This window comes from Aspergillus ochraceoroseus, assembly GCF_002846915.1.
Source record: "Aspergillus ochraceoroseus IBT 24754 chromosome Unknown P175scaffold_8, whole genome shotgun sequence".
NCBI lineage: Eukaryota > Fungi > Ascomycota > Eurotiomycetes > Eurotiales > Aspergillaceae > Aspergillus > Aspergillus ochraceoroseus.
The window spans coordinates 604,035-622,660 of NW_024468483.1; the positions used below are offsets into that span (position 1 = coordinate 604,035).

General features: G+C 49.3%; 7 protein-coding genes across 7 annotated transcripts; 4 read left to right on the forward strand and 3 right to left on the reverse strand.

The window, feature by feature from the left end:
* Positions 1-36: 36 nt before the first annotated feature.
* P175DRAFT_0504017 (COPII subunit SEC24) lies at positions 37-3,381 on the forward strand. The gene is made up of 4 exons (XM_040897751.1): positions 37-182; positions 240-839; positions 897-2,543; positions 2,605-3,381. Exons 2-4 carry the CDS (start codon positions 345-347, stop codon positions 3,178-3,180), a joined length of 2,718 nt encoding a protein of 905 aa, XP_040749518.1. The 5' UTR covers positions 37-182; positions 240-344; the 3' UTR covers positions 3,181-3,381.
* Positions 3,382-5,987: 2,606 nt separating this feature from the next.
* P175DRAFT_0504020 (mitogen-activated protein kinase) lies at positions 5,988-7,473 on the forward strand. Its single transcript, XM_040897752.1, has 5 exons — positions 5,988-6,113; positions 6,163-6,358; positions 6,412-6,793; positions 6,841-7,188; positions 7,248-7,473. Exons 1-5 carry the CDS (start codon positions 6,004-6,006, stop codon positions 7,274-7,276), a joined length of 1,065 nt encoding a protein of 354 aa, XP_040749519.1. The 5' UTR covers positions 5,988-6,003; the 3' UTR covers positions 7,277-7,473.
* Positions 7,474-7,585: 112 nt separating this feature from the next.
* On the reverse strand, positions 7,586-8,904 carry P175DRAFT_0504022 (uroporphyrinogen-III synthase HEM4). The gene is made up of 2 exons (XM_040897753.1): positions 8,521-8,904; positions 7,586-8,405 (listed from the first exon to the last, which is right to left on the reverse strand). The coding sequence occupies exons 1-2, from the start codon at positions 8,816-8,818 to the stop codon at positions 7,663-7,665; spliced, it is 1,041 nt and encodes a 346-aa protein (XP_040749520.1). The 5' UTR covers positions 8,819-8,904; the 3' UTR covers positions 7,586-7,662.
* Positions 8,905-9,076: 172 nt separating this feature from the next.
* P175DRAFT_0443686 (complex I NDUFA9 subunit family protein) lies at positions 9,077-10,672 on the reverse strand (the record flags this gene model as incomplete). Its single annotated transcript, XM_040894195.1, has 9 exons — positions 9,077-9,175; positions 9,228-9,563; positions 9,612-9,770; positions 9,821-9,962; positions 10,014-10,105; positions 10,166-10,260; positions 10,312-10,374; positions 10,449-10,462; positions 10,524-10,672. 9 exons carry the CDS (start codon positions 10,670-10,672, stop codon positions 9,077-9,079), a joined length of 1,149 nt encoding a protein of 382 aa, XP_040749521.1.
* A 727-nt stretch (positions 10,673-11,399) lies between these two features.
* Positions 11,400-12,398, forward strand: P175DRAFT_0504023 (class I SAM-dependent DNA methyltransferase). The gene is made up of 3 exons (XM_040897754.1): positions 11,400-11,529; positions 11,589-11,760; positions 11,816-12,398. Exons 1-3 carry the CDS (start codon positions 11,489-11,491, stop codon positions 12,332-12,334), a joined length of 732 nt encoding a protein of 243 aa, XP_040749522.1. The 5' UTR covers positions 11,400-11,488; the 3' UTR covers positions 12,335-12,398.
* Positions 12,399-12,620: 222 nt separating this feature from the next.
* P175DRAFT_0525911 (proteasome regulatory particle lid subunit RPN9) lies at positions 12,621-14,146 on the forward strand. The gene is made up of 3 exons (XM_040899438.1): positions 12,621-12,962; positions 13,032-13,267; positions 13,334-14,146. The coding sequence occupies exons 1-3, from the start codon at positions 12,695-12,697 to the stop codon at positions 13,973-13,975; spliced, it is 1,146 nt and encodes a 381-aa protein (XP_040749523.1). The 5' UTR covers positions 12,621-12,694; the 3' UTR covers positions 13,976-14,146.
* On the reverse strand, positions 14,144-18,584 carry P175DRAFT_0518545 (GPI-anchor transamidase subunit GAA1). The gene is made up of 10 exons (XM_040899062.1): positions 17,922-18,584; positions 17,727-17,864; positions 17,561-17,642; positions 17,448-17,513; positions 17,272-17,393; positions 17,014-17,217; positions 16,251-16,542; positions 15,935-16,173; positions 14,992-15,875; positions 14,144-14,929 (listed from the first exon to the last, which is right to left on the reverse strand). The coding sequence occupies exons 1-10, from the start codon at positions 18,112-18,114 to the stop codon at positions 14,438-14,440; spliced, it is 2,712 nt and encodes a 903-aa protein (XP_040749524.1). The 5' UTR covers positions 18,115-18,584; the 3' UTR covers positions 14,144-14,437.
* Positions 18,585-18,626: the final 42 nt, after the last annotated feature.

Sequence of the window (18,626 nt, forward strand, 5' to 3'; positions counted from 1 at the left end):
AAGGCCACCGTACACCACCACCACCTCATCGCCCGACTCCAGACGGCCTTCCGCTCCCACAGTTGCTCCAAACTCCCCTCCATAACTCCTCGTCTGTTTCTTTCGAGGTGGTGTTGCAGGGCGCCTCTACTCAATTTCTGCTTTATTCTCTTGGCTCCCCGATTCGCTATCTCTGGCTGTTAGTATGCAAGTGTTCTCCCCATCCATCATGACCAACCATTGACTCCCCTCCGAAACAGTGAGCCTGTAGCGATTTCCGCGACGTTACATCAATCCCTTGACTCGCGGTCCAGAGAATCATCGAAAATCAGTGAAAGACGAGAAAGCATACAGCAAATTTCCTCATGGCGTCACCACAAGGGGATTATCCTCCGCAGGAAGGGTATGGTCAGCCGGTCCCCCAGCAAGCCGCGGGGGCTCCTCCCGCTGCTGCTCAGGGTCAAGCTGCTGGGAAAAAGAAGCGAGCATATGCCGGCGAGGCTTTTGAGTTTGGCTCTGGTGCCAATGCTGCCCTAGGGGGACAACTCCCCGCTGGAGGTAGCTATGGAGCATACCATCCGCCGCAACAGCAACAACCTGCCTATGGAGTTGATCCGTCCCAAATGGCCCAAGGATATGCTCCGCCTGCTGCCCCAGGTGTCGCGCAGATGACCCAGCAATTTGGTGCTATGGGGGTGACTGATCCACACCTTATGCCCCCCCAGTCCGCTCCTCAACCAGCTTCACAGGCTCCGCGACCAGTTCCTCTCAATCAGCTTTATCCGACCGATTTGATCACCCAGCCTTTCAATGTTGCCGAACTTGACTACCCTCCACCTCCCATTGTTTTGCCCCCAGGGGTACGTGCTTGTTGAGAGTCTGCATATGTGTAATATTGATGCTAACTCATTCATTAGACTAGCGTTTATCCCTCTCCTTATGCCAACTGCCCTCCGAAATATGTGCGGTCAACATTGAATGCCGTCCCGACAACCCATTCGCTTTTGAAGAAGTCCAAGCTTCCTTTTGCCCTTGTTATCCAACCCTACGCTGCGCTCCATGACGCCGAAGATCCGATCCCTGTCATCCCAGACCAAGTCATCTCACGTTGTCGACGCTGTCGATCATATATCAACCCTTTCGTGACCTTCCTCGACCACGGACATCGGTGGCGCTGCAATATGTGTAACCTGACCAACGATGTACCTCAGGCTTTTGATTGGGATACAACTCTACAAAAACCCGCAGATCGGTCATTGAGACCTGATCTCAACCATGCGGTAGTGGAATTTGTCGCCCCCCAGGAATATATGGTTCGCCCTCCGCAGCCCCTTGTCTATCTTTTCCTGATCGACGTGAGCTACGCTTCGGTCACCAACGGTCTCTTGGCTACAAGCGCTCGGTGCATCAAGGAGAGCCTGGACCGAATTCCAAATGCAGACCGACGAACCAGGTTGGGCTTTGTTGCGGTTGATTCTAGCCTTCATTATTTCACCATCCCTCGGGATGGATCGGAGATTTCTGACCCTCGCATGTTGGTTGTCAGCGACTTGGATGAACCTTTCCTTCCTATCCCCGGTGATCTTCTGGTGACTCTTAGCGAGTGCCGCGAAAACATTGAGGTGTTCCTTGACAAGCTGCAGGAGATGTTCCAAAATACCCAGAACAACGGCTGTGCGATGGGATCCGCTCTGCGTGCTGGTTACAAGCTGATTGCCCCCGTCGGAGGAAAGATGACCGTTCTTAGCTCTTCTCTGCCGAATGTGGGACATGGCTCCTTGACTATGAGGGAGGATAAGAAGGTTTTGGGAACGAGCAAGGAGAACAGCTTGCTCCAGACTGCGAATAGCTTCTACAAGAGCTTCGCGGTGGAGTGCTCCAAGGCACAGGTTTCAGTGGATATGTTCCTGTTCTCCTCCCAGTACCAGGATGTGGCCTCGCTCAGCAATCTTCCAAGGTATACTGGTGGTCAAACGTATTTCTATCCTGCTTGGAATGCTGCTCGTGGGGAAGATGCTATTAAATTTGCGCGTGAGTTCTCCGACTATCTCTCGTCAGAGATTGGATTAGAAGCCGTGCTCCGCGTCCGTGCCACCACCGGTCTGCGTATGAACACGTTCTACGGAAACTTCTTCAACCGTAGCTCCGACCTGTGTGCATTCCCAGCCTTCCCGCGTGATCAGGCATATGTTGTTGAAGTTGCCATCGATGAGACCGTCACGAAACCCGTCGTCTGCCTGCAGACCGCCGTTCTTCACACCACCTGCAACGGCGAGCGAAGAATTCGAGTTTTGACCCTGGCACTTCCTACCACTCAGAATTTGGCGGATGTTTTTGCATCCGCAGATCAGCAGGCGGTCGCCACCTTTTTCAGCCACAAGGCCGTTGAAAGGGCGCTTGGAAGTGGTCTTGAACCCGCCCGAGAGGCCATCCAAGCGAAAGCCGTGGAGTTGCTTTCGACTTACCGCAAGGAACTTGCTGGTGGAAGCGTTGGTGGCGGCGGCCTTCAGTTCCCCGCGAACCTGAGGGGTCTTCCTGTTCTTTTCCTTGCCATGATTAAAAATGTAACGCTTCCTCTTTATCTTTTGTTGATTCGTGGATTGACTGACGATGATCATGATGTAGCTCGGCCTGCGGAAATCCGCCCAAATTCCCACGGATATGAGATCTGCCGCCCTCTGCCTGCTCTCAACCCTCCCCCTTCCTCTTCTTATCCAGTACATCTATCCGAAGATGTATTCTCTTCACGACATGCCCGACAGCGCGGGACTGCCCGATGACCAGACCGGCGAGATCGTCCTTCCCCCGCCAATCAACCTGTCTTCCGAACGGATCGTCCCCTACGGCCTCTACCTCATTGATGATGGCCAGAACCAATTCCTGTGGGTTGGACGCGATGCGGTGCCTCAGCTGGTCCTGGACGTCTTTGGCTTCCCTGACAAGTCGCAACTCCGCGTGGGCAAACAAAACCTCCCCGAGCTGGATAATGACTTCAACGGACGTGTCCGTGCGGTTATTGAAAAGAGTCGAGACCACCGGGCCAAGGGTGTTGGTAGTATTGTGGTGCCACACTTATACATTGTCAAAGAGGATGGCGAGCCTGGGCTCCGGCTGTGGGCACAGTCGATGCTGGTGGAGGACCGAGCCGACCAGGGTGTCAGCCTGGTGCAATGGATGGGCTCGCTGCGGGAAAAGGTTTGATCCCTCTCCGTTTTCTAGGTTCTAATTCTTCTTCTCTTTCCCCCCCCCGCCCGCCGTCATCAAAGTCTACCCATGTTGCACCTGGAAACAGTTTAGACTGACGAGCTTTGAACCACGAACAGGTTGTTCAGTAATGATAGCTTCTACAAATTTTGGTAAACTATATGAGATATACAACAATTCACCTGAATTCCTATTCCATTCTTTGCTTTAACCTTTTATTTCGTCCCTTTTTTTTTGATTTCCCGGGCTGTGGTTTTCATTCCGATGGGTTAACTTTTGGCACATCCCAACCGTTCTCTATTGTATGATTATGAATTTTTTTTTTTTTTCTTTTTCAATTTCCCGACTGGCTAGACCCGTTAACGATAGCTTAAGCCTGATCCGTAGCAACAAAAACAAACATAAAATAAATAAATAAAAAGCTAATCCTCTCCTGCAGTTCGTAGTTCATCCGCCTTTTTTTTTTTTCGGGGAGGGGTTTGGAGAGAGGGGGTGTTCTCGGACAAGAACCAAGCATATTAATAGTAGCTGCCCAGAATTTTTTTTTTTTAGATAGACCTGGAGTCTGGTACGCACGAGTTACAACTCATACTATGATGATAAAAATAACCAAAGCATGCGAGTGAGTAGGCTCAGGATCCGAAGCAGACAGCTGCATTGGTCTGGGCGTCTGTTTGGCGGATCATGCAGTGTAAACTTTAGATCACAGCTTAGCCTGCCAGGCAGGACTCACGCGGAGAGAACAGACAGGCAAATCAAAAGGTAAAGCAAGGCCAACGAAAGAGGTCATCATCCTGTATAAACTGACAGGGGGGTACAGTGGGAAATTTGAGAGACAGGTAGGTATCCGTACCGTAGTGTAGAGTGTAGATAGAGAAAGAAGTAGGGAACTTGCAAGTAAACTCAAATTCAGACTCACACAGTGGCCCGGGTTGAGTCTAGTCTCGAGAGCTGATTTGATTCGACGGTTGTCTGTGATATGTGATAGTTGTGATCAATTGAAGCTGGCGGCAGGAGTAGCGGCAGTTTCCAGGATAGCATTGCCCCCCCCTCCTCTCTTTAAGTCTCTTCGCCAATGAATCTCTTAGACTTTGGGAAGTTGGAAACTGGAGTGACCCGGTGTGGGACCATGGTGTTTGGAGTGGGAAGACAGTTAGCGCTGCGACTCGTCTGGAGGTAGTGATGGTGGAGGAAGGAGGACGACTATTGAAACACTGGTTGAAGAGGTGAGACGTTGAGCCTGAATGTTTGTTATGTTAGTTTGGACCGAGAGGAATTATTCAAGAGGGTAGTTAGAGGGAAATAGGTACCTTAGGTTAGGTAGTGGTTAGGTATTAATTAGTTGGGATGATGATATTCAATACATAATGGCCAAATCCTTGGAGAAGAATTATGATATAGTTTAGGTACTCTACATATGTACTGATTGTAATACTTTTTAAATCCTCCTTAATTCTCCTAAGTGTCAGGAACATCTCCATCTTTCCTGAACCACCGGTTCCTCCGTCTCTCTAACCAAGGTTCTTCATCTTCTCCTGAACATCTACATAGTACATCTTCTTCCGCATACTTCAACCTACGATCTGGACTCTGGTCTTCCGCTTTGATCTCCCGCAATCTCAATTTCCTTCTGACAGGTACGAATCAACCCCTCATCCTCTCTTCCTTCTCTTCTTCCTCCCGATGATGATTGCTTTGACTCGTACCATATACATGAATGAGTAATTATTTTCATCTGGTTAACTATTTATTCCTCTTCCTGCCCCACCCCACTATGGCCGATCTGCGCCCGGTTTATTAACTTACTGCTATTCCCTTTAGTCCTGGACTACGTGCGCATCTCTCTCTGCTTGCTCTTTCTTTCCTGCTTCTCCAGCCCCTCCGCAATACCTAAAGCTCATTCTCTCCCTCATATCCCCTTGAGCTGACCTCTGTGATCGACGTAGCCCGTCTGTCTGTCAAATACCTTCTCACAGGGACAACACTCCCCAAAAATTAATAAAATTAGACCCCGGCTGTGAAACATCCACCAGGAAAAGGCCACGGATCAGTCCTGCACATCGGTAGGGTTCTCCTTTTCAATCGCACTTGCTACCTTGCTTGCTATCCCCATCTCCCGAACATTCCCTTTGATTCTTCTGTCTCCTTCTGTGTGAGTGGTTGATTGACCCCGTCGGCGACTAGGTAGGAGACTTGGAATTGTTCCACGTCGGCACTTCGACCAGCTTCCATTCTCTCTCAGTCCCCCTCCCTGTTCAGCCAAATCTTACGAATCAAGTCTGAACTCGCATCTCTCTCTCTCTCTCTCTCTCTCTCTCTCCCCCAAGGCCTTTTCTTTTTCTTTTTACCTAATTCCCTGGTTCACCCGATCGTCTGGGGTTATCGTGCGCAACGAGGATCGATAACAGCAAGCACGCGCCATACATACCCCGCTTTCGATCTTGGAGAGAATCCCGAATTTCTGCCACCCGTTCAGCGCACAATCTAAGAACGCCGATTCGCTGTCACAGCGCTTTTCATATCGATTGAATTACAGAGACACCGGAAAGCTCAGCAAATGTAAGCGCCAATTTTATGTTCTAAATATGTTGGTGTGCGGTGGACCTGCAGCGGATATCGCAGACTGCTGCGGCATGCTCCTTTTATACTCGGCTGCCTGGTTTGGTCCATGCATTGATTTATCTGCACAAAGCCCTAATGTTGCTTGCTTGGGTGATATTCTTGTAGAGCGCATCTGAATGTGTGGTCGTTTTAATATCGCATGTTTTTGTAACCGTGTTCACTGACACTTTTTTTTTTTTCAGTTCGAAATCAACAAACATGGTTCAGCAAGCACCTCCTCAAGGGGGGTCAAGGAAGATCTCCTTCAACGTCTCCGATCAGTATGAGATTCAAGATGTGATCGGTGAAGGTGCCTACGGTGTTGTCTGGTGAGTACTGGTTGGTTTCATTCGACCGGCTACTTAGTGACCCTGTCAGTTCCGCTATCCACAAGCCGTCCGGCCAGAAAGTCGCCATCAAGAAAATCACCCCATTTGACCATTCGATGTTTTGCCTGCGAACCTTGCGAGAAATGAAGCTGCTGCGGTACTTTAACCATGAAAACATCATCTCCATCTTGGATATCCAAAGGCCCCGGAATTACGAAAGCTTCAACGAGGTTTACCTTATTCAGGTACTACCTGCAACCCGAAATCCTAAACAATCTGTAAAATTAACAGACGATAGGAATTGATGGAAACAGATATGCATCGTGTTATCCGTACGCAGGATCTGTCGGATGACCACTGCCAATATTTCATTTACCAGACCTTGCGTGCCTTGAAAGCCATGCACTCCGCGAACGTCCTCCACCGTGATTTAAAGCCTTCGAACCTCCTCCTCAATGCTAACTGCGATCTGAAAGTCTGTGACTTTGGTCTTGCTCGGTCAGCTGCTTCGACCGACGATAACTCCGGCTTCATGACGGAATACGTGGCAACGCGCTGGTACCGTGCCCCAGAAATCATGCTGACGTTCAAGGAATACACGAAAGCTATTGATGTGTGGAGTGTTGGTTGTATTCTGGCAGAGATGCTCAGTGGCAAACCTCTGTTCCCTGGAAAAGATTGTATGTGTCCCGCATTGAACGTTATGATCGTCAACTAACTTGAGCAGACCACCATCAGCTTACCCTTATTTTGGATGTTCTTGGAACACCTACGATGGAAGATTATTATGGCATCAAGTCCCGACGGGCTCGGGAGTACATCCGTTCCCTTCCTTTCAAAAAGAAGATTCCCTTCAAGGCGCTATTCCCCAAGAGCAATGACTTGGCTTTGGACCTTCTAGAGAACCTGCTGGCATTCAATCCCACAAAGCGAATTACCGTCGAAGATGCGCTACGTCACCCATATCTGGAACCGTATCACGACCCGGAGGATGAGCCGACAGCACCTCCAATTCCGGAGGGATTCTTTGATTTTGACAAGAACAAGGATGCACTAAGCAAGGAGCAGTTGAAGAGTTTGTCCACCCTATTTTTCCTTTCTTTTTTTTTTTTTTTTTCCTAACATGTTATACAGCTCTAATCTACGAAGAGATCATGCGGTAGAGGATTCGCTCAGTTACAGAGGTAGGAAGTGAAAGGGCAGCCAGCACCTATAAGGAAATGAAGTCGAGTAACGTTGCACATACCATAGCTGCATAGAAGAAACATCTGGGAATCTATTACCTATGCTCACGCATTTGATCTTAATCTTGCTCCATTTGGCCGTTTTCTCTCTCTCTTTTTTTTTTTTTTTTTTCTTTCCGTTTTGTTTTAACTCCCCTATCCAAGACGTTTGGGACTTTGATACTCCTCGGTAACAGCGTCAGTTTGAGCATAAACACAATTCGCAGTTTTAAAATTTAAATTTGACATAAAGTTATAAAGTTAACACAGTGTGTCAAGATATACATAGGGTATCACAATTCCTGATAGATAGATATAAAACGCCACTACTTCCCCTCCCACGCTTTCATAAACTCCTCAATCCCACTCCCAACGCCTTCAGGCGACGGCTTCTTCGCACACACTTCCGGCGCAAACCTATACTCATTAATCAAATGGTCTCTCGTCGTAGGACCAATGGTCGCAACAAAAACCCTCCTCTCAGATGCTTCTCGATTCGGTTCTCGCCCAAAGACAAGTCCATCTTCCCGGCTTAGAACCTTCAACATCGCATCACACCCGGTCGGCGAGAAAACAACAACCCAGATTGTCTTCCGCGGATGGCTTCCAGCCGAACTACACTGCGAACGAGAAAAACAGCAGGCAAGTTCCCTACGAACAACGCCTTCAAAATCCCCTTCGAACCCAGCCACCACACCAGTCTGATACACGACCACCTCGTCAACACGGATCCTGTCCCTCTCTGGCACGGCACCCATAAGCGTCTTCGGAATGATATCTCGGCGCTGCTCACCGACCAGAAACAACAACGCGGGTTTCCTCATCCCGGCCTCGTTCCCTTGCTTCCCCCGCTCTTCCGCGTGGTGCTCGGAGGATACGCCCATGCCGCCGTATACAGAGTTATAATGGCGCAGCATCACGGCAGCTAGGTTTTCGCCCGTGCCGGAGTCGGCACCGAAGATGTTCGCGCCGGGTAGGTAGGCGTCGCGAAGCGTGGCTAGGGATCGGGCGGTTGCGGGTCCGACAGTGTACAGGATTAGAGACGGGGCGAGGGATTTTCGAATTTGTTCTGTTTTGAAAAGAATAAATAAATAGCACATTCACTTATACATTAATCCTACTTCTTTTTTTTTTTTCTGTTTGTTTTTCTTGGTAGAAAGGGAAATGAAGAAGGAAAAACAAACCATCTATCTCCCCCGCTAGCTCGGCAAACGCCTCCACGGCTCGCTGCGACGTGAAGATTAACCCGCCATATTTCCTGCGCGGCCCGGGACTCAACGCGCCCCCCTCGAAGAGGGATTTTATGTACTGGAGGTTTTCCTTGTGGAATTGGTGCTCGAGGACGGGGATGAAAGTTGGGTCGTATTCTCTCTCGTTGCTGCTGGCGGAGAAGAACTCGTGGTAGCCGTCGTGCGGGGTTGATTTGGTTTTTAGGAGCAGGATGGGGGTTTTGTGTTTCGTGTTGGTTGAGAGGGATGTCATTCTCTCTCTTTTGGCGCTTTCTATTTCCTTCTCTTGTCCGGTTTAGGATTTCTTGTTCGATGGGTTGGTTTTTTTGGGGGGGGGGGTTGTGGGTTTGGTGAGTTCGGAGAAAGCGGATGCGGGAGGTTTTCTAGTCCCTCGCCGTGTTAAATGTGTAAGGGCACTTTTATAGATCTACCAGGAGCAAAGCGTAGGTGAAGTAACTGAACAAACGAAATCAATGCGTCTAGTAAGCTTATGTACACTAAAAAAACAAGACTACTGGTCGTCGAGAACGTGCAGGTACTTCCTCTCCTCCTGTCGCTCGCGCTCGGTAGCAGGTGGCAGATCGTAGTACGAAGAGCTTCGGTATCCTTTCTGCGCAAAAGTTAGCTACTCAGCCTCTACATATGCACGCCAAGGAACTCACCAAGTAGTGGAAAGTAAGGTTGCTGAGGTCGGCAGGCTCAATTCCGAGGTCCTTGAATGTCTTGGCGCTCTCATCGATCTCCTGGTCGATGAATTCCCGCTCAACCTCATCGGCGCTCAGGGTGTGCCACCAGAGGTACTTGTTCAGGAGGTTGGCCACAGGCTTCAGGGCAGCCTTGGGGATGTTGATGTGGCGGCGGCGCTTGACGATTTCGCGGTCAACCAGTTCCGCAATCTCCGCGGGAGAGTAGTTCTTGGGACCGTACAGTTCGAAAGTCTGGCCGGCAGTGGTGTCGTCGTGCAGCATGCGCTCGAGGGCGGTACCGACATCAATTGCCTATTCAATGTCAGAACTGCTCTCTTCTATAAATTCGCGCGGACTTACGTGAACAGGCCAGAAGCGTTGCTGGAGGTGGTTGGCAGTGAAGAGGTTGGTAGCGCTGGCGAGTCTGTGGAGGAGTCTGTCCTCAAAACCGAACATGGGGGCAGGTCGGACAATGGTGGTCTCGGGGTAGATAGAGCGTGCGACCTCCTCTCCCCATCCCTATGACCATCAGTAACTGGGTTTGGTTGGCGTGAATTGTCCAGTCAAACCTTGGTAGCAAAGAATTCAGAAGGGGAGTTCTTGTTAGCGTTGTAGGAAGAGACGTGGATGAACCGGTCAACGTCGTACTTGGCGACTGCCTCCGCGATGCGCTCGGTTCCGTCAACGTGGACATCGGTGTAGGTGAAGTTCCTAGACAGCATCAGCACATTGGTTCAGCAACGAGATATCCTTGAAACGAACTTGGTAGGATATTCACGGCCAACAAGATTGTAGACGACGTCGGAGTGGCGGACGCTCTCCTCGATTGACTGGGTGTTGCGTAGATCATATTCCTGGAGACGAGTTAGTGTCACGGCTGGGGGGCAAGTCCGGCAAACATTGGATTCCCATACTATGAAAACAACACGTCCGAGATCACCGGTAACCTTCAGATGTCGCTTCGCCATCTCCTCGCGGTAGGGAACAACGACGGTGCATCCCTGCGTAGCTGATGGATGTCAGCTTCTGGACGTTCCTTCAACGGCTCTGTGTGACCTACCGAGCTTGTTGACGATGTATCGACCTAGGAAGCCAGTGGCACCAAAGACAGTCGCGGTGTGTCCTAAAGCACAATTTCGTGTTAATATACGTAGTAGGTTCATGAGAGGTAGGCGAGAAGGGAATCAGGCTAAGTACCGCCGAGGGATGAACTGTAAGAAGAGGCTCGTCAGCACCATCCAACTATACACAATGGACCAATTGGGTCCTTACCGTCCACCCTGAACCTTCAGAAGAGGCTTTCCAGTCCTGGTGATCGTGACATCTTGGAGATTTCGGCGTTGCACCTGGGACTGAACTCGGGGGGTGGGGACGAATGCCTTGGACCCCAGGACGGGATTAACGGCCCGGCACTTCTGCATTGTGTCTATTTTGCTTGTTAATTAAATGAGATAGTGGAATTGCATCTGGACGAAAGGATCATACAACAAGAAGTGAGAATGGAGAGGGAGAGGGCGCAAAGCTCGGGCGAGAGATCTTGGTTCTCGTTGAGGTCGAAAGTCGTCCATCTTCAAGAGACAATCTGCTCACGGGACTATCACGCTAGTCCTAATTCAGACAGCACCTTTGACGACGTCAACAACCAGCCCAGGCTTAAGGATACTTAACACTCTTTATCTTTATCAAGTATTAAGCTCTTGGGTAATATTTAACCCATTGTTACAGTACAAGACCCTCATACCCCGGGACCACCGCGAGTTCTGGCGACATTTCTCGATCTGAGCACCTTCATGTCTGACTATTCCTGGCCTATGATTGGCCAGCTGCTGTCCCCTCGCTTGTGTCGGTATACCTAGAACCTCCAGCAGGAGATATCTATATACGCCATTCAGACAAGGGACTGGCCTCTAAAGCTTTCATATTCCTATCTATGACATACTATGGCTCAGCTACCGCCCCATCCGGCTCGCTGATAAATGGCAACATTGGTGGAACAGTGACTTGGTTCCTGGGAAGTCTCCGAGAACTCTCCGATTTTCTGATGAGAAGGGTGGGAAAGGTATAAAGAGGGCCTAACCTACCTACCTGTCCAACAGAATTCTTATTCACGATACTTTTTTGTATCAAATTATTCCCGAAGACCACCACCGCCACTCTTAGTATACCCAGATCAGTCCTTCAACGTCTATTTCCATTCCATATACCTCCATATACTATTCCTCGGTCTCCTAGCAACAATGAGTAGCGACTGGACGGAAAAGAACCGGCAGACGTTCGAGTAAGTTCTGAAATGATTTTACGAGAACCCCCAAAGAATGATGTCTCACAATAGCACAGGAAAATGTCTCGCAGCTACCGTGCCGACTTCGCAGAGGGACTCAAAATACTGTTCAAGACCGTTCAAGCGAAACGTGGCTGGGCTAGTGATATATGGACAGATACCGAAGCAGGAAAGGGGAGAGAAATCAAGATGCTTGAATATGCATGTGGCCCAGGGATGGTCTCTATGGTGCGTAATGACCCTAAGTAACAATATCAAGTATCGGGCTGATTTGTCCAACAAGGCGTTGGCGCCGTTTGTCACCCGCATTATTGGCATGGACGTTTCAGACGGCATGGTTGACGAGTTTAACAAGAATGCTCAAGAAGAAGGCATGTCAGACAAAATGGTCGGAATCAAAGCCGATCTTCTAGGGGAGTCTGTGCCGGCTGAAATCTCGGGACCGGAGTTCTATGACTTTGATGTCATCGTCGTTAGCATGGCGCTCCATCACTTCCAGAAACCTGAGTTAGCCATGAGCCGCCTTGCTGAGCGGTTGAAGAAGGGCGGCGTATTGACTATCATTGACATAATCCCAGAGCATCAGGATGATAAGGATAATGGACTGCGGCATGTAACGCCCTCAGAAGTCGCCGAAACGATACATAGGCATGGGTTTAGCCAAGAGGACATGAATAAATTGTACGGGGACGCTGGATTCGCAACAGGCTTCAAGTATCAAGTGATAGAAGAGCCTTTGGTGTTTAAGAAGGGTGACAACGTGTTTCACAGGACAATTTTCATGGCTCGAGCTGAGCTCTAGGTTAGAAGTTCATGATCTCATTCCACTATGGGCTTAGATAATGCATGTTGCACTTTGAATTGCATAAATGATAATCAGGCTGGAAAAGTTAATATCCTGTAGTTGCCATGATTGTTGTGCTTGTGGTAGAGAAACCCAAGGAGTGAGGAAGAACAAATGATGCATGCCATGTCATGTGCCTATGTAGGGCCGCGCAGAGACACCGCTTTAAGCTTCGACTCCGCTGAACCATCCAACTTCCTTTCCATCAGAACAGCTTCCTATCTCTCTCAAGTCCGTTAATCAACATACATCCCTTCTCTCTCTTCCGGTTATCTCACCTATTCGATATTTGGGATTTTCGTCTTTCCTTCCCCCACGATGGAGAACCAAAAGATCTCCGATTTCCTCGCTGAGCAGCTGCAACAAGCTCCGGAGCAGTGCCAGGCCTCGTTCTTGAGCTTTGAAGACTACTGGGAGCGAAAACTATGGCACCAGCTAACCAATGCCCTGATCGATTTCTTCCGTCTACCAGAGAGCGCTCCCCAGCGGCTACCGATATTCAAAACCTTTGTTCTCAGTTTTGCCGACAAGATCAACCAGCTCAAGTTCGTCTCGCTCGGGTTGATGGCGTCAACACAGTGCGCAAGTAGGTTTTCATCCTCCACCCACTCTTGTACATGAACAGAGGGTTGCTGACCGTTTTATCTTGCGATAGATGACCAAGAGCGACTATCCTTCCTCACATCACTTGCCGATAAAGTGAATAAGCCCGAGACACAAGACGCTTACATCTACGCCCTGGCGGAAGTCGCAAATGTCAAGCAACGCCTACAGGACCTGGAGGGAGCGCAGAAAGACCTAGCAGCATGCCAGCGAGTATTGGATTCGTTTGACTCTGTTGAGAATGTCGTGCACGCATCGTTCTATAAAGTCAACGCCGATTACTACCACGTAAGCTATTCCATGCCCCTCACAAGCTTAACTCTGGAACAACAATTTTAACAAAGCACCCGACAGGCCAAAGAAGAATTCGCCTCCTTTTACAAAAATGCCCTACTATACCTTGCCTGCATTAACCTGGAGGACCTCCCCGAATCGGAGCGCGTTTCCCGCGCCTACAATCTCAGTGTTGCCGCCCTCGTCTCGGATTCTATTTACAATTTTGGCGAACTGCTCCTGCACCCGATCCTGGATTCCCTAACCGAAACGCCGCACAGCTGGCTACGCGACCTCCTCTTTGCCTTTAACCGCGGCGATTTAACAGCCTACGATGTCCTCGCGGGCAACATTTCCAAGAACAAGCTACTTGAGCAACATCGCATCTTCCTATACCAGAAGATCTCCCTCTCAGCTCTGACAGAGATGGTCTTTCGCCGCCCACCCCACGACCGCAACTTGACCTTCGCGTCCATCTCTGCCGAGACGAAGGTGAAACCTGGAGAAATCGAGCATCTCGTTATGAAGGCGCTCTCTCTGGGCCTGCTTAAGGGAGCCATCGACCAGGTGGCCCAGATCGCACAGATCCACTGGGTGCAGCCCAAGGTACTGGATATGAAACAAATTGAGGGCATGCGGAACCGGCTGAAGGATTGGGATGCGGGCGTTAACCAACTAGGTCACTGGATTGAAGGCGTAGGAAAGGATGTGTGGGCTGCGTAAGGGAGACGGCTCATTTTCAATAGATCCTTTCCTTTTCTCTTTTCTAACCTAGGCAAAAAGAGCATTTTTGCATGTGTGTACGGCAGTGTACTAGAATCCTCATAATCAAAGACTTGGTCATGAAGACAACCAAATATGAATTTATATTTCTGTGGCCGTTAAAACACCACCACATAGTATATACTATATAGTATATATACCTAATACATTCTCACTAGACAACCATAACCTATCTCCAAATACAGCAAGGCTAAAATGCAAGGATTATCAGATACATAAAATAAAGAAGTAGATATAGATAGATAACCAAATCAGAGAGAGAGAGAGAGAAATAGACAAAAAGAGGTAATAATATAAGAAATCATATCTAGAGCGAACGCTTACGCTTTGGCTCATGCACATGCACATATACATATACACGCTCATGCCTTGCTCTTGAGTTTGAGAAGAAGAAGAAAAAGCTCAGAACAAGGAAAATCCTAACAACGCACACCCTGTAACCCAAGCAGGCCACCAGACACACCACACAACCACCTGAGTCCACATACCCCAGACATCCCACCCAAAGGCGGCCTCAGTGAGGACCGTTTCCACAGAGACACCAAAGTACCAGCAGACTCCTAGGAGAACAACAGGGGGAGAAAGGATGTTTAGGGAGATGAGACCTAGGGTGGAGACGGCGTAGCGGAGGGCAGGCCTGGTTTGGGTGCTGATATGGCCGACGAAGCTGAGCGGAGCGCAGAGTAGGCCGATCATGAAGGAGAGCGAGAAGTTGAGCGTGGCAAGAGTGGAGAGGAAGAGACCGAGGAGGAGGAGGGAGAGGGATTTGATAAGGTGGGATTGTTGAGTGTTTGTGTTTGGGGAGGAGGTGGAGCTTTGGCTTAGAATTGCGGCGAGGATGAGGGGGAGGGAGGCGTTGACGCCGATGCAAGTATAGGTTGCGAGTGTGAAGGACTGGTTTTGGTTTTGTTAGGCTGGGTTTTATGAGAAACGGAATGTGGTTGGAGAGGGCTTACTTCGTGGGGAAGATTATTGAAGATGTAGAGGGGGATGAGACCGAGTATATGCAAGCCAACGACAAGAGTAAGAGGGAGCGCAAGCTGGCGCTCTGTAATGCCGTTGGATGATTCCTCTATTGGCGCAACAGTGCCTTTATCATCAGGCTTCTTTTGCGAGGCTGCCGACTTCTCGCCAGTGGTTGTTTTCTTAACAGTAGATGATGTAGTGCTTTTGGGGCTCATGTAGTATCCGGTTCGGAGCCAAAGAGCAATAGCCATGATGGTGAAATTTCCTGCAATGAGCATGGCACTAGGGAGGTACGTGCCAATACTGACGAACCGGTGCGTTTGCATGAGAAGATAGAAGAAGAAGCTTTGGTGCAGATGTTCCAATAGGTTATTCAAGCTGCGACATAGACCTTCGACAGTACGGCCTAGAGCCATCTCATCTTGCCAGCCGTCTCCCTTTGTCTGGAGGGTAATAGCATCGATGTGGTACGGCATAAAGCTGCTATGAGCACCAGTAGCGTACCCGAAACCCTGCTTGACCATTCCTCTGAGCATGGTTTCCAGCCGCTTTTCGTAGCTATCATTATGTTGCCACATCTCTTGCAGTCGGGTTCCGATTCCCATCTGGCCGCTCGCAATCGAGACTGCTGTATTAAAAAGATCCAAGTTGGGCAGCTGGCCATTGACGCCGTCGTAGACAATGTGCAGGGATTCAAATCGGTGGTCGAAAGGATACTCGATTACCAGACCACCCTGTAATGCACCGCTCTTCAGGGGCAGCGGCTGGACCGTTTCTGGCTGCATATCATGGTATGCATCGATCCACGCTTGAGTTCCTGTTTTGCTATCAGGAGGAAACACGAATATGATATCCTTGGACCATAACGACCACCCTAAAGGCAACGGCTCATTAGTAAACTTTTTGATTCCCCAAAGACCACAAGAAGCTCACGTTTAAAGTATCGCGCCAGAGTCAGTGCGAGAGTGACTCCATTAAGATTCAGCTCGCCATCCACGGTCTTCCAAGCTGCCACGAGCACAATTGCCTCCGTTGCATCTCCGCGGGGGGCGTGAATGATACCATACACGTTCTTCCCCTTGTGTGTGACACCGGCAGGTGTGTACTCGTAGCTCTGCGTCGCAACCTTCAATCCTCCAGCCCTCAAAATCGACTGTATTTTATCCGAAATCCTAGTAGTAAGAAGAGGTCCAAGCTTAGCAAAGCTCCGACAAGATGTTTAATCAGAAAGGCGCGCGCGCCCACATACTCCGGGGTGAGCTCGTCATTTCTCCCTTCTTGTCCTTCGACCCGATGCTTATCCAACAACCCTTCTATTTCCTTCTTGTACCCGCGAAAGATATGCTGTTCACTGCCGGAGAAGTATGCATGGACCTGGCCTGGTAGAAGCGCGTTTTCAGAGATGTAGGTTCGGCGGGAGTAGTCATCGAGGGGTAGGAGGAGAAGCCAGATTACTCCAGCGACAATGCAAAGAAACGATAAGATGTACGGCAAGCGCACGAACAGCAAATGAGGATTGCTCCGCAGTTTGCGGATTGCAGCTGTCATTGGTATTCGTTAGTGTTGTTGTTTGGAGCCTTGAGCTGTGTGTCCTTTGCGACAATCCGGGGTAAGAGATTCAGGTAGCGGTGGGGATTAAGAGGGCGCAAGATGGTGTGTGTGTGTGTGTGTGTGTGTGGTTCCAAAATCAAGGACCTCGATGTCTTTTGCAGGAAAAGAAACGGACTTACAATTCAATGCCATGGAACCGGAGACATTCAGCGATCCTGGTCCATGGGGTGGGAAAGTTGATGTTCGAGAGTTGATCGGGGCTCCACATGGAAATTTACGTCGACCGCTAAAGACCACCTGCACAACTTGATTACCAGCAACACTATCATCGCCATCATTTATCCAGATCCATGATATTAACTTATCTGCCGAAGCAGCTGATTATATAAGGCGCTATGGTAATAAATATGCACAAGAAATCCGAATGTCTAGAGAGATCAAATATCCTCACGGCCCGAGACGCTGTGTTGAGCCACTCAGAAAGCTCATCGGTGTTCCTCGTTCGCCCCCTGGAGCGTTAGCCGTTGGGAGGACCCCATAACGACCGTATGTCTTCTGGTCCACGGACACATAGTGTGGAAGACGTCCAAGGAGGTTCAGTTTTCCTTCAATCCACCTCAAAACCTTCTCTGGCGGGACAAACACCTTGAGGTAACCGAGGCCGACTGGGGAGGAATTAGATACCAGGACACAAGATAGGAAGACGGGGAAACACTCACGCAAATAACCAATGAGAATGGCGCAAAGATGTCCAAGGAGACTGGTATTGGGTATAAGGATAGAGACCAGGACGCACGCAAACAGGGGCGAAGTCCAAGTTGGAATCTTGTAATTTCCGAGGCTATGATCCATTAATAAGGTGTAAAACAGCAGGCAGGCAGGGTATCAAAGGTACCTGAAATATGGGTTGGATTTAAATGTTCTGATGGACTCAGAACCCAAAAGAAGGAACACCCAGACACTGGAAATGTCAGAAGAGGAGTAACTGAAACAGTACGGAGTCCTCACCTTGCACCAACCACTGCAGTATTCCTGTGCAGAATAAATTTCTCGATCAAAAGATAGATACCCGCTGGGAATGTGGAAAGAGCTAGACAAGAAAAGACATGTTAGTATGAATAATTATTCGGCTTGGCTAATTTCGTAGGCATGTAACTCGGTGGGCAGTACTTACGCCCAATGAACAAAGCAACAGCGGTCAAAGTACCATGCTCCGCTTCAAATCGCTCTAGCAATGGTGTAAGGGCTAGAAGATTCATGAAAGTGTGAAAGAACCCCGTGTGAATTAACGGATAGGTATTGAGCCGGTACACTGTCTCAAGGTCAGAATCCTGCCTTCAGCTGCGAGGCTACAGTATAGAGAACATACTGGTACCTAGTCCAATCTCGTCCGGTACTAAAGCTCCCCATTGTACAACAGCCCAAACCGTCTGCAACTCAAGCAACCAGAATATAATTATTGCGAGAAGGATCAGTCGTGTGAAGAGCGGTAGTCGAAGCAAGTAGGACCGAACCCTTGAAGGGTTGAATGGTAGCGGAGGGAGAGCAGCGGGCGTAGCCATGGTTTCCAAGGCAGTAATTGGGACAATTAACGGCTATTCGAAGGAAAAATGGGGAGGATGGTGTTGCAAGTAATTTCCTGGAGTAATCGGGTCAAAACGCGTTTGGGATTGCGAAAACCTAGCCAATACGCGGCTTCGAATGCAGCGACTATTCTTGAAATGGTAGGCCCAAGTAAGGAACACAAGGCGTAATTTCGTTAGGAATTCGTGCGAGACTAAGGGTTCAAGAAGCTCATCGAGGGGAATTCAATAATTCAGTGAATTCAAAGGATACACCAAGAAGACTGCCAGGAACCGGCCACGCGCGGAACAAAGCGAGATCGACGACTTTGGACCAAGGGGGTAGGGCGCAGAAAGCGCGAGCCGTCGAGAAACTGAAGTAAACACAAAAGCCTAGGCAGCTTCAACGGCAAGAAACAAAACGCACAGGATAATTTCTCCTCTGGCTTCGAGACACAAAAGAACACCTCGTCCTCCTTGGGTTCTTCCTGCAGCGGGCCGTTTTCAGGGTG